The following is a 16,947-nucleotide window of genomic DNA, read 5'->3' as shown; positions in this document are numbered from 1 at the left end:
GCTTTGAAAAAACATGAGATAACAAATAAATGAAGCCAGATAAATACCTCTACTTATCACAATCATATTAATGTGGTACATTTCTGGAATGTATGTAATTTTCATGTTGAATTTACCTTTTATTTGCATATGCTTTATTAATATCCAGTACTGTATTCAATTTACAAGAAAATGAAGAAATAAAGTCACTCTAGATTCTAAAATTTTACAATTTCTGATTTTTTAGACATTGAGAACTGTAAAAATAAGTTCACAAGACCAAAAATATCTGCATTTTTAAGGAGTGTTTTTCCCCCCCCTTAAAACGCTCTCCATGTTGGAAGATGAGCTTTGTGAAAGCGTCCGTTAGTATTAATTACATGTAACAAATAATTTGGGGTAATATGACAAGATCAGAAGCCTTTATAGTTATTAAAAAAACACAAATATGATTTATACTTAATTTCATGTAAATTACCTGAGAAGGGGCACTACAAGAAAGTCCCGTCAGCTCACTTATGCGGGCTGCTGCAGTTGGGTTGCTGGAGCTGATGAGGACAGGAGGACTGATTTCCATTGAGTGGCGATTCTGAGAAGACTGTGAAGACTTGTTGGACATCGTGAGGGAGGTAAAAGAGTGCCGTTTTTTGGTGTTTTTCTTTGTATCGGTGTGCTTTTGGACTGAATTGTTGTGGGCTGCCCCAGAGGTACCTTCTCCAGAGTCTACAGCAGAACCTGAGGGCTTATCCAATTCTATCAGCTGCTTGGCTGCTGTGTTAAACTACAAGAAAATATTACACATTAATAATTAGTTTGATTTTGAAAAAAATCACCTGAAGACAGCCAAAATATATTTTCCTTTTATTCATTATAGCCAAATTTAAACCATGCAATTTAAAAATGGGCCATACTGACCTACTCTAAAAATTAGTCATTACAGAGTTAAGTCTTTAACTACCCACTCAACATGCTTTGAGTCAGTTTGTGGTGGACTACCCATGAGAGGTAAAATTTCAGTTAAGAAAGGATGCTATACTCTGGTTCAAGCATGGATTAATTCAGCAATATCCACAGCCTGTGTTATCAAGAAGTCAGACTAAATCACAGAGGTCCCCTTTGACCGTATAATATAAAAATTTATATTACAAAACTTCTTGAACATTAATTTCATTTTAAGCCTTTTTTCTTGTTTATGACATCAGCCCAAACCTTTGCATGTGGGCTCCTGAAGACACTCCTGCTAGTATTCCTTACTATTTATGCATATATATTGAACATTATCAGTATTAAAATAACAAGCTTCCTAAATTCAGATTTAATGTAGTAGGACGGACTAGAGATCCAGCTATATCTATTCACTGCCTGACAAGTAGATTTACAAGCGAAGGACAGTATAAGAAGCAAAGGAACACTTTGACAGCTCTGTGGAAATACATTCTCAGCTTAGAACAATCTGTAGCTTCTGAACTCTCTAATGCTGAGACGGTATCTTTGTGCCTAGGAGCCTAAAACAGGTCATAGTTTTTTAAGCATATCTAATGAATTCTCGCTCAAAATGACCTGTTTCTATTTGTTGGTTTGTTATAACAACATGATAAAAAATACAAACAAATCCTTACACTCTGATAATCAAGTATGGAATCCCACACATTTTCTTCTTTCACTAAATCAGTCAGAGAGGAAGAAAAATAAGCCTACATTTTTCATAAAACTTTTTTTTTCCAGAAAAGTCTTATTGATATTTTAGAGCTCCTGTAAATAATAGTCAGAACTCTCATTTATTCATGAGCTGATGTAACACCAGCACCAGTTTTCTGTACAAATTAATGTGTACCAATAACTATAAGTACCGTTACTTGATGATTGCAGCCAATTATGAAGGGAAAAAAACTTTTTTCAAGAATATTACAAAGAAAGAATGAAAACAGCGACTGTGGAAACAGTATTTCTATTCTTCAGCATGTTATTTCTTCTATTTATCTTAACCGCTTTTCCACAAGTCTTAAGACACCTACTATGCTCATAAGGAGTTTTAAAGAAGTATTTTAACCCAACAAAACTTTACTACACAAGTTACACATTATTAATTGTGACAGTATCAATGCAGTATTGATCTAAGTGTGTCTCATAGAAAAGTTGACAGTTTATACTTGTCCTCAGAGATCAGAAAATGTAACAAGTGGATAATATAAAGCGGTACAAAATAATAAAGAATATGTATATACGCACATAGAAAATAAATACTACTTGAGAATCATTTATTTAAATGATGAGATCTGGAAGGAAATTGCACACATACATGAGAAACAGACAAACAAGGATCAAAATAGGAATTATTGAACAATGAGAAGCTGACATAAAAACCTGCTAGGACATCAAAGCAGGAAAATTTAAATTATGAAAGGTCTTAAAGAGGAAAAAGGACCTACAATACAATGCAGTGGAAGAGGGACATAAAGGAGGATTTTGAAACGGATATGAAGATGAGAATACAGCAATGTTTCCTAAATCATCATCATCTTATTATTGGTCCTTTAAAATGCAACTGAAAAGACCAGGAAGAATGGTGAAGGACAATATCACAGTAGTAAACATTCCTAAGGAAAAATGTAGACACAAGATTTTCCTTCCACTGGACGTGAATCATACAGACAAAATATTTTTGTACCATTTTTGTAAAACATAAGGCATCACCATGCAGCTTTCTCCAACTAATTTGCAAAACCATTTATTGATCATTTTTTTTAATTCTTAATTAAATTTTAAATTTAGAGCATACATACTTTTGACAGACTAGTGAAAAGCAACTTTAACACAGACCACCAATAGCAAGTTGAAGGATATGAAACAAGTAGAAAATATGACCAAAAAAAGACTGTTCTGCTACTTATTCTGTCAGCATCCTACCCTTCACCATGGAAGAACTGGTAGGTTTTTCAAAGACTGATCATTTTATACATTTTGTACTTGCAGCCATTTTATTTTTCCAACTCTGACTGAAATTCTTCATGTCCTTCCTGAGAATTTGTGCATTCCACGTTGTCTTACACACTGGCCACAACCACTTCTGTTATTATCTACCTACTCTCTAACACCAATTTAACAGTCTGTTCACAAATTATGTAAGATCACAGAAAGAAAAACAGTACTCACTTGTATGAATTACCTAACCAGAAAAGCTGAAGGATCTCCCATGAGTGTGAAAAAAAAGCCACACTGCTAAGAGCACCCCAACGTAGCTGTTAAACCTAAATATGTTTGTTTACCTCCTGAAACTAGTAATGCCTGCAGAATCTGATTATTCTATACGGTAAACAACATATTAGGGAAAAGTTAAGGCTTGCTCATGGGACTGATTCAAATATAAGCAATGTACTGAGCTTTCTTATGGAAAAAAACACACAAGACAGTAGCATGCAACCTAACCACGGACATGAGCTGATGACTGGCCTTTTTGCAGAAACAACCCAAGGACAGGAGTATTGAACAGTATTTCGCAGAGTGCACTTCAGCTCTTCATTAAGAAATTAAGAACTTGCATGCATTTTCCAAATAAATGGCTAGCCACCACTCCAGGTCATGATGGTAATGCACGCCATTCCTGCTATGAAGTGTCTGAATACAGCATTCCTTTCTGCACAAACGTCCCTTTATCTATTTCCATATTTTCTGTGTCAGAGGTTTTCCTGAACAAACACATCTGAACTGAAGCTTCTTTAACTTTTACCTTCACATATTTTTATTCTTTTTTTTTTAATGAACTTTTTATTTTTTATTTTTTTGCTGTATCAGATAGCCTGAAACCCAATTCTCCTCCCCATAGAAACCCAGGAAATAGACCAACTTCCCAAATGGGAACAACATGGAGTCAGCTCGGTGCTCCTTGAGGGGTCTAGGCCAACAGGCAGCCTTCCGCCTGCTTGCAGCTGTCTGGAGAAATTACCAACTAGACTACCATGAAAGACCTACTTCCAAGCCCCTTATCGTTGTGCTTTACTGCACTTATTTAGCAAATGCATTCTGGCATTTTTCACTCACATAGAGACAGATGGAATTCAAATATCATCACTTTCTGAAATTAAATGAAAACACTACCTTCTCCCCCAAATAATCTTTCTATTCATCTTTATCCAAAATTTTTATTTATGAAATTTTATTCCATCATCATACATCAAGGAGCTATTTTTCCACATCACCAACACTATTATTAGTCAAATACCAATTCCTAGACTGCATTTGACTTTTACCTTTGTATTTTGAAACAAAGGAGCAGATTGTAATCGGAACTTAGGCAAACATTGCCCTTATTTGACATTACTGTTCTTGCTAAGCATCATCCTGGAGGACAGGTGATAGCTTAGAAACCTAAATTCAGCTTTGCAGTTAAGGTTTCAGAACAAATATAAACCATCAGAAGCATCAGGTTTTGCAAAACCTGAACAGATCCTGAGCACAGCTGCATCTACTTTAATTTATGAAACAAACTCAGTACTTCTGTATTGCCGTTTTTGTTTGGGAAATTAATCAAAACTGCGACAGTCTGAAATTGTCATTAGATGACAACATTGATATTATCACATTCAGATATAGCATGAATTAGACTATGATTTTTTTACTCAAAACTAACAATCTGTTTTCAAGCATAATATAAAATATTAACTTTCTGCATATTTTTCTGTTTTTAAAGTGTGGGCAGGCAAAACAGCCAAAAAGAAAAGTTTTCATAAAAGGCTTAATCTTACTCTTCCGAGTTATTATTGCTACAAAAGTGCTTAAAATTAGCTCACATAATCTAATACTACTGGAGTGTTGTACTTCAGTACAAACACTCTTATTTAGTACTGGAGGAGATGCTAACAAAAAAAAACCCTGACACAGTAGGTACATAAAATCTTATTTTCCCATTGATGAAAATGTCACATTAACTGATGGATACAGCAGCATAAACTGACAATGAACTTAAAAATCTACAACGATGAGCATTCAAGATACGGAAGAAAATACTTCCCTATATTTCTGAAAGATTGGTTGCAAATAAAACTAGGGGACACGGATTAATAAAAAGATGTTTCCTTGTTGTTCACATTAACTTTGAAAAACAAGAGCTGTCATTCTTTTCTACTGACATTTTGATTGAAAAGTGATTTCTATTACCTAGTCTTTCATTTTTCAATTCTGGATGTTCATATTTTTCTAGTTGTTAAGAGTGCTGAATGACTTGCAACAATTCAAATAGGTTTTAGATTTTGAGTGTGTTTACTAAGTGTTAAACCACATCAGTGTCAAATTTGCGGTTCTAAGAAATTTATATTCTACCCCAAGCTGCATTCTATTTTGAAAAAATCTGTTCAGTTCTTGTTTTTTGTTAAGAGATAAACGAGTCATGAAATGAATTGTACAGTTTCTGTACTCCCTGCATTTACTTTTGTCACTGTGCAAGAACTTGGCTGACTCACTTTTAATGCAAATGTGTTGAAATTCCATCAGTCAAGCCTAGTAATTTAGATAATATTAATCAGGACTTGCTCTAATAAAGCTAAAAAGCTTTTTTGTTTGTTTTAGCAGTTTTCCCTCATAGAAAATATTTTTTCAACGTTTTGCATAATTTATTTTTCACTTGCAGAGAGAAGCAATTATTTCACTGTGCCATGTGTCTACAGATAAAGACATAATGGTCTGTGAGTCAGTTAACAAATTATACTTTTAATGCAATCACTATTAAGATATTTCTCAAAATGTTTTCAGTCCTAGCTTTTATTACTATCACAAATATAATAAAGTGATCTAAAAGAATAGACTGGCAATCACTGCAATGATTAAAATATTCCTCCAGGTAAAAAGTTGCCCTCAAATATAGTCATTTAGAATTTTTCATGGACTTCAACATACCTAAAGTTTTACTCTGTGACCTCACAGTACAAGAAACATTTTAACTATCAGACATACATACTACAGAATAAACAGAACAGGCTGTCCTCGTTTTAAAGTTAATGACTTCAGACATTAAAATCTTCAGTAAATGCAGCTACTGTCTGACATTAAAAAGCAACAACACAAACAAAATTAGTGGACTGACATGCACAGGGCAAAGATGCAACTGTCATTATGACAAAAACAGGTAACAGTTACAGGGTTGCAAAATATAACTAAAAATACCATACTGGAATACCTAAAAAATATGAATTACTTCAGTTTTTAGTGTCTTTAGCGATTTAATTGTTTAGTGTCTATGAATGGTTTAATTGTTTACATCAACTGTCTATTTTCAAGGACAATAGTTATATAATCTCAGAAAACAAACATTTCAAAATTCATATAGTTCTTGGTATATCTCACTGCTCTTCACTACAGCAAGCGTTTCAGTTCAGTATACGCTGGGAAAAAAAAACACTTATCTAATCTGAAGTATCCCTTTTGGTATATTTATTTCTCTAGATTTCCCACACTGTGTTATTGGGAATTTGAAAATGTGTATAAGTGTTCATGCCTACTCTAAAAGGGTTTGTTGAAGATAAATTTTCTTAGTTGATGGAATTTGTCTTAAAATTTCAACAGTGAAATACACTTTGCGACTATCATTTTAACTTAAATTGTGTGTTTTTAATAGGAAATCTCCATTTTGCAAACTTTTATAGAAATCTAAACTGAGTTGTGAGCTAATAGTTAGCCCAAGTGGCAGCCCTAGGGAAGGATTTTTTTTCTGACTTGGCTAAGTTAAGTGATTTATTTAAAAGAAGCACCAGGAAAATGCTGTACTGTCTGAATTGAAGGGGCAGTTAACTGCAAGGAGATAGAAATTTATAGCCAGGGGCAAAAACATCTTAAATCAGCTTTTGAAAGCTTCTTAAACTGAAGACAGAGTTGGACTGAATACGTTGAAACATTTATGTTTTTGTGTGTGTTTTATTATTATAACTATTATGTTTATTTTTAAGTTGGATAGAATTTTCTATCCCCAAGTACAGAGACCTTTAAATCAGCGTATAAAAATGATTACACATATCTATCCTTTTTGAAAAAAAAAAAAGAACTTTCTATACTGTTTGAAAACTTTTTTTTAAAAAAAGTTCCCATCTCACCAGGGCATTCAGGAATCGAACACCTGACTTAATGCTTAGTATGGTTACACATTTCTCCTGTGACCTGAAGCAGGTATTTCTCATCCCACTTCTACTGTGAAAATACTTCCTTTCATCTTTGTTTCATTTATTTAAATAAAATCTCTTCAGCACAAGAAGTCCATCTTACCATGTGTCCATAGCATACCTAGCAGAAAAAGACAAACACTATTCCAAGCCTCTGTATCTTTATGTAATGCAAACTACAGTAACTGTTGTTGTAGCCGTAGATTCTGTTCTTACTCACTTATTTCTATATAGAACATAAATAGTTTTCGATGTGAAATTCTAAAAGATGAGGGAAACTTTCTCAAGCACTACCTCTCACTGCAAGTTGTCATATCAGATTTGAGAAATCCAGGAATATACTGAGCATTTTATCTAACAGTCTGTTTGATGTAAAGTTCGATGCTTTGCTTGCTTAACAGCCTATATTCTCCAAATTTCTAGCTATGCTCATTTGGTTTTGAGAGGCAGGTATTAGGGACAGTGCAAAAATTACTATTTCTCAGACTTGATGTCTTTCATTTTGTAGTTAAGTGTAGTTTGTGATTGACTGTGTGACTCACAGTACTAACAAGAAAATGCAGTGACTGCCTCCAAGTACTTTCATTCCAATTTCATTTAATGAAAATACGTATCAAATAGCTAAATAAAAATCACTTGTTCAGCTGCTGAGGTCATGAACTTTCCCAAACTAAGCACACAGATCTTATTCTAGATTATTCTAGATCTAAGATTATTTATATCTCAGGTTATTTTAGAAGCATCAACGGTACCATTATTTTAAAAATACTATCAAGTAACTGCAGGAGTTTTCTTTTCGAAGATGAAATACACCATAGGCACAACCTTACTGATAGCCCAACTGTACTCACCTCAACATACGAGATCGGAAATATTCCTATCTTGTCAGCCAGCATTCCTTCTGCCCAGTTTTCATCCACTCGGCGTATTACAGTCAGAACATCATCCTGTGTGAACATGCAGTGATTATGTCTCCCAGCTCTAATTAAGCTTCTAATTAAATTTCCCTCCATAATGCACGGGTAATCAGAGAAGGCAGTACGTGGACAAGTACCACAAAGAAGGCACTCCGTAACACAAAAATGCTGCTCTTGGGTTTGAAGTTAATTTTGTTGGAGGTCAGCTAACTGTCCATAGCCAACCTCAGCCATTTGACTTTGTCCTTCATAACAGACTTCCTGTCACGTTCAGCCTGTTGTACTCTTATCAGCCCCACTTTTAAGTCCTGTCATTAATCAACAGAACCTCAACTTTTTTACGTCTCAGCTGACTCATTATTCAAACTTCCCTAGGTGTTGCTCTTCAACTTAAATACATAAGAACACTGGTAAGTGGTATGACTTCTTTCAGATACAGATTGAACTTTTGTTTTTAGATAAGATTTTGAGAACATTACACTAAAAAAGTTTCATATGCATATTAAACATTGCTATACTGAGATACACATTTACTTCACAGGTAAGTTAAAGCATGTGGAAACAGATGCCCACTCAAGAATGACTGTATATCAAAAAAAAAACAAAAAAAGAAACAGTCAACAATCTAACCAAAACATGCTAGCCAATGCCAATTAGCTAGGTGTGGTAAAAAAACATTGCCTGTTGATATATGCACTTGTCCTAATTTCAGGAAAAGAGATAAAACTTGTCACTTTTAAAATTTTACCCATCCTTTCCTTTTTTAATAAGTACAAAAATGTGATCAGCTCACATTTATCTTGTAGCATTTTTGTGCAATTTCATAAACTAAAGAATCACAAACCAAAAAAGGAACAGCTCCAATACTTGTTAAAACTCAGTATCATTTTGTGCTTTGCAAGATAGAAAATTAATTACAACAATGTAAGAAGAAATGTCATGTTTTCCAAAAGGCAATTAATTATATTACAGAACAACAAAATTCAGTAGTACTTTGTATTTAGTGTCTGGAGTCTAAAAATGTCACTTACTGAACACAAAGCTAAAAATTAGCATCAATTTTGACAATTTTAAGTGAGCATTTCTTTAGAAGATGGAACACTTAATTCATAACATAGGTTATTTCTCAGAAGTTAAGACTGCTATTCCTGTAATTATGAAAAACTGTATTCTCAAAAATAAAACCTCAGAGAAATTGTATGTAATTCAGAAAGAAAAAGAAAGCAAACCTAATCTACAAATGAGAAATACATACAGAATTATCTACCCTTTTCATATTTGTATAGATCCATTAAAAACACAGATGAGACTACTGAAGTCTTATTATTTCTTATCCAAGTGAATGAAATTATTAAAAGAAAATACTAATTTTATTCAGTTTTTACCTTTGCAAATGGTAAACAGTCTTTATCTGCTTCCTTGTCTTTTACTTCAAAGTCATAAAGTGCTTTGCACTGAGGCGGAGGTTGAGGTAAAGGTTTAATAATCTGAACAAAGTTGGTAGGAAAAAAGCCATGGATGCCATTGACTTCTCCATGATACCAATTTTCATCCACCTGTCGACGCAAAATGATGATGTCTCCTTTACTGAACTTAAGATCTCCAGGTTCTTTTCCCTCATAGTTGTACAATGCTTTGGCACACGGTAACTGAGGTACACCCTAAAGAAAAAGAAAAAAGATCGCTAGAATTAGGTAAGCATTACTAAATTGAAGTTATATTGCCTTCTTTGGGGGACTATGCATGCAAACAGATGTATAAAATTTCTTAGTAAAATTATACATAATAAAATTATTTCACTGTAGCAATTCTACTGTTTTTACCTAAACATATAGGAAGAGCTTCAGTTCTGTACAGTCTTAATTATCATTTTCCTCTAAATTTCATGATTTCCAGTAATGCTGCAACATTGAGACACCAAAGAAGCAAAATAAAAAGCATTATATTTTAACCCTTACATACAAATCCACTAAGCTTATCAGTTCAATATTAAAAATAAACAAAACAACAACAACAACAACAACATTACTGGGAAACAAAATCAGACTACTGAAAAGTATTCTGACCACTCGAGAGAGCCGACAGAAGAATTCTGCAAGAAAATGCAGCATTAGAATAACAAATTTGGTGTACGACCTTTGGGGCATGTTTTCTGCCTGTCTTGCTTGCTTATTAATGATGAGCATGAGGACATAAGGGAGGTGTTTTCCAGCCTGAAAAACAAATCTCCCTTGATTAAAGGTGAGAGATTTCATCCTGGAACAACCCCTTTTATTTATTTATTCTTCAAACATGGCAAAAAGAATTACTGAATAAAACCAGTTGAAGGTTTGTATCCTTGGGTTTTCTTCCGATTCCTCTAGAGTAACTTAAAACTGTTGGTCATTAGTGCTGCTCTTGAATGCATGTCAGAAGCATTACAAAATAAGTGTCATCCTTCCTTAAAGAGTGAGCCTCTACAACTCCAGTATTAGGGCTTCTTCCTTCAACACTCTTCTCTCTCCAAATTTAAGCATTTAGAGGGGAGCTCAACCCTTTAATGATGTAAACAGCAGTAACTTCCCTTACCAAGACAGTTTTTCCATACCAAAGACAGCATTTATATTCAACTACAGCACAGCATTTTACATCTTTAATGCAATCCCATACAGAAAATATAAGTTGTAATGAATTTCAACGTTGGCAGTATTATTCACCATGGTCTATACCACGATACATCTCTCCTCTCAAGTTTTCTACCACAACAGATTGTAAACTGAAGTAGAACACGCAATATCTCAGGAGGTACACAACGTAAGAAAATTCTCAGAAGGAATTACCACTTAAGAGTCTGTGTCATTAGTCAGAAGGCAGAGTACTTCATAATTTATTTCATATTTACCACTTAAAATTCTGTCTTTCAATATAATCCCATTTTTCTTGGTACCTTTAATTTTTGTGCATGACTTTATAATCATAATAATTTCATGAACAAGTAAATAATATCTTAAAGATTAGCCTATTTAATAGTTTTCTTTCTATACCAAAAAGTCAAAGGATAATCATATTCATATATATATGTACACACACAAAGGTACAGATGAGTATGATTTATATATGAACACAGGCCAACCACAGCTCATTCTAGAGCAGCCAGGATGGGCACTAAAACATATTATTATACATACAGTTGTTCACAAAATCTGGTGATCTTCAGACTGATGCAAACAGTACTTTTCTTCATGATCACACTTAAAATGGTATTGGTGCACATTATAAACAGCAATGGTAGACTTAATGAACCCAGACAAGGAAAAAGACTAAGACATCAAACGAAGAATTTGTAGGCTCTGACTGACCAAAGGGGAAATTCGGGGCCACAAAAGAAGCATGCCTCTATATAACAGAGGAAGCACTGCTTGCTTATCCATTTCCTCCCCAATTAAAAACAAACAAACAAAAAACAACAAGAACCCTACTGCACTTCAGTGATTACGATCCGAAGAACTACTTGGTAGAAAGAGGGCTCCGAGCAGTTACAGCTATGACAAGATAATTTCCTTTCTCTCTTGTGCCAAGGTTATCACCAGAGCTGTCCAGGACGCTCACCCGGTGGTCCCCAGAGAAAGCCACCTGTGTCCCTGTACCAGGGAAGAACTGAAATACTGGCTTTGTGTATGAAATATGGTCAGAAAAAAATCCCTTTTCAGAGACGCAAACAAAACCAAAACAAGACAGGAGTGTGAGTGGAACAGATCCTGTCAAAGATCTGCACTTGTTCTCAGCCAGCCAGGCAAAGGATTTCAGCCAGGCTACCAACAATTAAGGAGAAAGGGTTAAATGACTTGGGAGAGAAAGCAGGTGAATGCCTTTTCCTTCTGCAGCAGGCAAAGGATAACGGGGGGAAGGCTGGGGTGGGTTACGGCCCACCACAGTGCCCTGTATGTGCATGGCCTGCCCGGGCACCCCTCAAGGGCCTGGTGGTCGCAGCTCTCGGCCACCACGCTCAGCGGCCTCCCCTTTGCCCCTCCAACCGCTCACCAGGAGGGCAGGCCGCAAAGATAATGCTGAGCCAGAGTTTACAGTTCACTCCCCGTCTCTCGCTTGGCTAAACATGAAAGGAAGGCTTTGGAAGAAAAACTTTGCAGTCTACCCTGAGGTTTACAGCTGCCATTTAGCCTGGGGCTCTTTGAGGAAGCAACCAAAGAACAGACAAAAAAAAAACATTTTAGGAAATGAAAATTTAAAACCCAGAAGGACATCATGCAAAATAGGTTTCTTAAAATTATTTCCTCAGTTGTCCTTATGCAATAACTAATATTCAGATTTCTAATGCTACTGCTTAAATGCAAACTGTTAAATTCAGTTTTAGCTAAGGCATGGATATACATCCAAAGACTCCTTTACAGAAAATAACATGCAGTGACATCAAAACCAACAGCTTAACAAGAATATCAAAAAGAGCATATGCATCCATTTATATATGAGGCTGGGATTTCTTAGATTTCCCCATATTTCTTCTCCCCATCCAGATATTTTGTCTTAGAAACCTACAGAACTCCTGTGCAGTTCTCTTTGGATTTATACTTTCTCTTTAGTCCCCTTATTTCTAACTTTACTTTTACTTTTTAATGGACAACTGTACGTACGTTTCATGAGCTTAAGCCAAGAGAAACTTATGCCTGCACAGAAACACGAGATCTGATTTCCTTTTAAAAAGAAGTTTCTGTGGCAGAGGCCCAAGTGTAAATATGCTTACACTGGCATAAAACAGTGCTCGTTGCGTAACTTATTTCACTTGGAGAACCAGGGCAAGCTGAAGGAGCAAAAATACCACCTCCCCTCCTGCTGCCACCAAGGAAACGAATTCAGCAGGTAGCAGGGCAGCCGCCTCCTGGCCTCGTCCCAGCCTCCCACCGTGGTGCTGCCGCTGGGCTCCGCACTCCTCCAGGCACGTCGTCCTATCCCGCTCCGGCTGCCGCACTGGGACATTGCCTGGGTTCTCCTGTCAGCCGGCTGAATTCACCCATGTTATCTACAGAGCTTTCAGCTATTTGAGATTCCCAGACACTGAGTGTCTTCAAGGGAGCAGGCAGGCTTTTTTCTGAGTACTAGACAGACAAAAAAGCTTTCTGAAACTGCCTAGATGCAAAACCATAGCGTATCAGCCTCCAAAAACGCTGGCCTGCTCAGACAGCTCAGCAGCAGCTTTTATGCCCAGCTTTCCGAAATAACCTCTGCCTTTCCTTAGAGAAAGTCTAAAACTGGGAGTTACTATCATTTTGATCCGTGTTATAAAAGGATCTTTAATAATCATCAATTATTTGCAATTCTATTACAGGTCAAGACAGAAAAATGATTTTTCTTCTATTTTTACTTGCATGGAGTTCCTCAGCCGAACTAAGTCACATTAATAACCAGCACAAGATGAGAAATTAATGATTCCTGAAATGCTCCAATTACGCGGCAATTCTAAGTACAATAACTTCAGGGCTATCAAGGTGCCTTTATCAGTATAACATTTTTTGCCTTAAGAACCAGTATTGTAAGACACACTTGGTTGCCAGTACAAACTGCCTTTACGTAAGAAAGGTGTTTGTTAATATGCTGCAGTAACTATACCAGCCAGCTTGTTGGCAATACAGGTTTGGGTCGGGCGAGTTCTCTGCATGTACTTTCTGCATTATGTGCAGGCATACCCAAGATTTCATCTTCCGACTCCTATTCAAAAAAAACCTTTTCAATGACAATATATTGTCCCTTTTAATCTTCTTGTTCATTCTCCATCTTGTTGCTCTTCTGACTCAGATCTTTCACTTTTTTTTTTTTTTTAACATGCATTTTTCTTCTTAACTTGTTTGGCCTTTGCCAAGCTGCTCAGTCCTATCTCCAGATCATCCCATGTCATACCTACAGTTGTTTCATGTCTCTTTCATCTAGCTGGCTCCAACACCTGTTTCTGAGTCTTAATTTAAAGCCACCTGATCTGTCTGGTTTGCAGGGCTAATTTCTTTGTTTCTGCCTCCTTCCTTCTTTCTGTAGCTGCGCTTAACTTTTCACGTATTGTAGGACAAAGCTGATGCGAACACTTCGCTGAAACCTTTCTTAAACTGCTTACATTGTTTCCTTCAGTAGGATTTCCTTCTAAGCAAAGGAAACATGCTCCCTTTTTAAAGTCATACATGTACTGCTGTCACCTGAACAAATCAGGTACTCAGTTTTACAGAACACACCAACCTAGAGGTTTAATATTTTAAACTAAATCTCCCCATTTCCTTTTGTGTTCTAGAACATGAAGCGTCTCCATAACCCAAGAAGAATGTTAAGAGCTGCTCCTTGCTTTTTTTTTTTTTTTTTGGCTAATCTAAAGAATGATACAAACAAGGTCAGATGTGCTCCAAGAGGCTAAAGTGTAGTATTATTAACCTGCACCCAACACTAAATTAATAATAGAATCAATTTCACATACTTTCACCATCACAACTTTCTTGGAAGATTGCAAAGGTCATGAGTACAAATGTAATGATTTCTATTTATAGAGCTTCTGAGATACCTGCCATATGAATGATAAAAATGTGAGATTACTTCTATGAGGAGGCTCTATCAGGTTGCCAGCATGCTGTAGTAACCATAAAAACAAACCTTTGGCATCACATGATGTAAATTACTTTGCTCTCCTGAGTATACTGAGACACTATCTGACAGTTCACTTTTTTCTATGACAGCTCCTTAGATTAGGGAAGTAGGTGATGTTAATGTCAGTAACTATATCCATTTCTACTAGCTTCTAATGATATAGCTGTACTAGATATCGTTGTTCTCAGCATACCTACAAAATTACCACACGTTTGACTTAAAACAGTAAAATGATTTGTAGTTGTTTTGAAATGGCACGTTTAAGTACAGTTAGCTGCTACTTGGTGCAGTTTTTAATTTTAGTAAAAGTTTGCTATTTTAAATAAATAACATTAAGAGAACATTAGCTGGCCAGGTTACCCCTGAAATCCACCCATGTGCAATTTATCAGCGACCTACATAACAATTTTGAAGCAAGATTACTTTTTTATTATCCCAGTCCCCCCCTTTTTTTTTTCATAAAGTACAATTACATCAACATATTTGTTATCCTTTTCAAAAAGCTAAACCACTGCAATCAGGAAAAAAATCGATTCTTGGTAAATGAAGGAACTGAACAATATTTTTACAATTATTTAATTTAACAATCAAGTTAAAATCTATTTTGTAGACTTGCAAAGCTTCACTGCTACTAGCTAACTATCAGAGAATATAGTAATTTTTTTCTGTACTAATGTGTATACCTGCTAATCAACAGCAATACTACCTCTAGACGTAATAGCGTGTGACATACCAGAATATTATTAAAGTAAAAGGATTTTAACTTCCAAGTTTCAGCCAGCTAACAGCCTGGAGTTGCAAGCACTCCTAGAGCCCTTTGACTACCCAACTCTTTTAAGGCCTTTATCAGTTAATTTGCTCCTGGCAAATTTCGGCAGAACTTCACAAGACTGGCTCAGGAAAACCCTGCATTTTGTAATAGGAGGGTTGTATCTCTCCTCACTTAATTTTTATATGTTGTTTTGAGGTAAATTACCAGTGGCCAGCTCAAAGTGACAGAGTTGGTTTATGAAAGCCATTTTTGCTTCATCTGCCTTAACTGCTTTTAGCATACATAGAAGAAAACATTTTGGCACTTTTTATTGTCTGATGTCAAGAAATAAATACAAGGTTGTTTAATGTAAGTATGAGAAACTGTCTCCCACAAAGGTGTTTTGAAATTAAAAGCTGGAATACAGGAGAATGAAAGGAATTTAAAAATGTTGCCTTAGGGCCGAAACAATCAGACTAATAACATGGAAGGTTAGAAAGGGACATTTACAAAGCTTCCCAAAGGCACTTAGCCTAGTCGCTTTCTGTGCAATACCTGTGTTTTTGAAAACTTTTAAAATGAAAAAAATCAGTGTCTTCAGAATGCCAGCTTCTCTCCTTCTCCTATCAGGAACACAATGTTCTCAGCTACTTACTTTTCCATGGTTTGTTAAATAAAGTTTTAAACACTTTCCATTAAGCTAAGCTCTCAAAATAAACAAACAAATAAGCAAAAAAATAGGAAAAAAGTAGAAGGAAGAAAAGAATTATGCTCTGCACAATGGCTGTCCCCAAATATTTTAACTGTATGCACTCAACAGGTTAAAGATTGCTTTTTCCATGGGGGGGGGGGGGGGGGGGGGGGGGAGTACAAGGAAACCAGACGGTATACAAGTCAAGCTCAGGAAAACTAAGCTAACTTTCAAGATCCAAGAAAGAATTTGGGTCTGCATTCTTACCGATTGTGAAAAGGAATGCCAAAGCATATCAGACAATTTCATTCCAAGTCTTTAAAATTTTTTGATTCATTGTTTACTACAAAACCATTTTGTTTTGAAAAAATAGATCCTTGCAAGAATCCAAACAAAACTTTAAAGGATACACTAAGTAGCACTAAGATGTTTATATAAATTGTTCATCTCAAAAGCAAAGACTCGCTTTAAAGATCTGCTCTTACAGCTGCTATACAACCCTGTTGGTTAGTCTGAAAACGCTGCTAGTCCCATGGGTTTTCTCTTGGTATGTTATGACTGACTGCTGTTTGATGTCTCCATAAAACTGCTAATTTTTCCTGTCCCAATGCCATTTCAGAGTATAGCAGTGTGGATTTCCTAATCTGTTTAGGGACCTCAAATTGTTATGCAGTATAATTTTATTCCATTTCACTTAAACTCTTTCACCAACATATTTTTCAATGCATTCTGTTCTCATGTAATATCATCTACGGCTTCTAATACCAGAAAACTGCATCCCTCAAGAAGAATAAAGGAGGAGGACACTCGGCTGTCTTGGCAAGCCTACATACAGAGGAGCAGTACAAC

General features: G+C 35.8%; 1 protein-coding gene across 1 annotated transcript in view; it reads right to left on the bottom strand.

Moving 5' to 3' along the window:
• Positions 1–16,947, bottom strand: part of SH3RF1 (SH3 domain containing ring finger 1) — an 84,859-nt gene that overhangs the window by 28,213 nt on the left and 39,699 nt on the right. Inside the window, exons 3-5 of the mRNA XM_035552991.2 lie at positions 9,427–9,702; positions 7,976–8,071; positions 458–760 (exon numbers count right to left, since the gene is read on the bottom strand). Of these exons, the coding sequence (XP_035408884.1) occupies positions 458–760; positions 7,976–8,071; positions 9,427–9,702 (675 nt within the window). The remainder of the gene's footprint in view (positions 1–457; positions 761–7,975; positions 8,072–9,426; positions 9,703–16,947) is intronic.

The sequence above is a fragment of the Cygnus atratus genome, chromosome 4, assembly GCF_013377495.2.
Source record: "Cygnus atratus isolate AKBS03 ecotype Queensland, Australia chromosome 4, CAtr_DNAZoo_HiC_assembly, whole genome shotgun sequence".
Classification (NCBI taxonomy): Eukaryota; Metazoa; Chordata; class Aves; order Anseriformes; family Anatidae; genus Cygnus; species Cygnus atratus.
The sequence above is the reverse complement of the archived record's forward strand: the minus strand, read 5'-3'. Positions and strand labels throughout refer to the sequence as shown.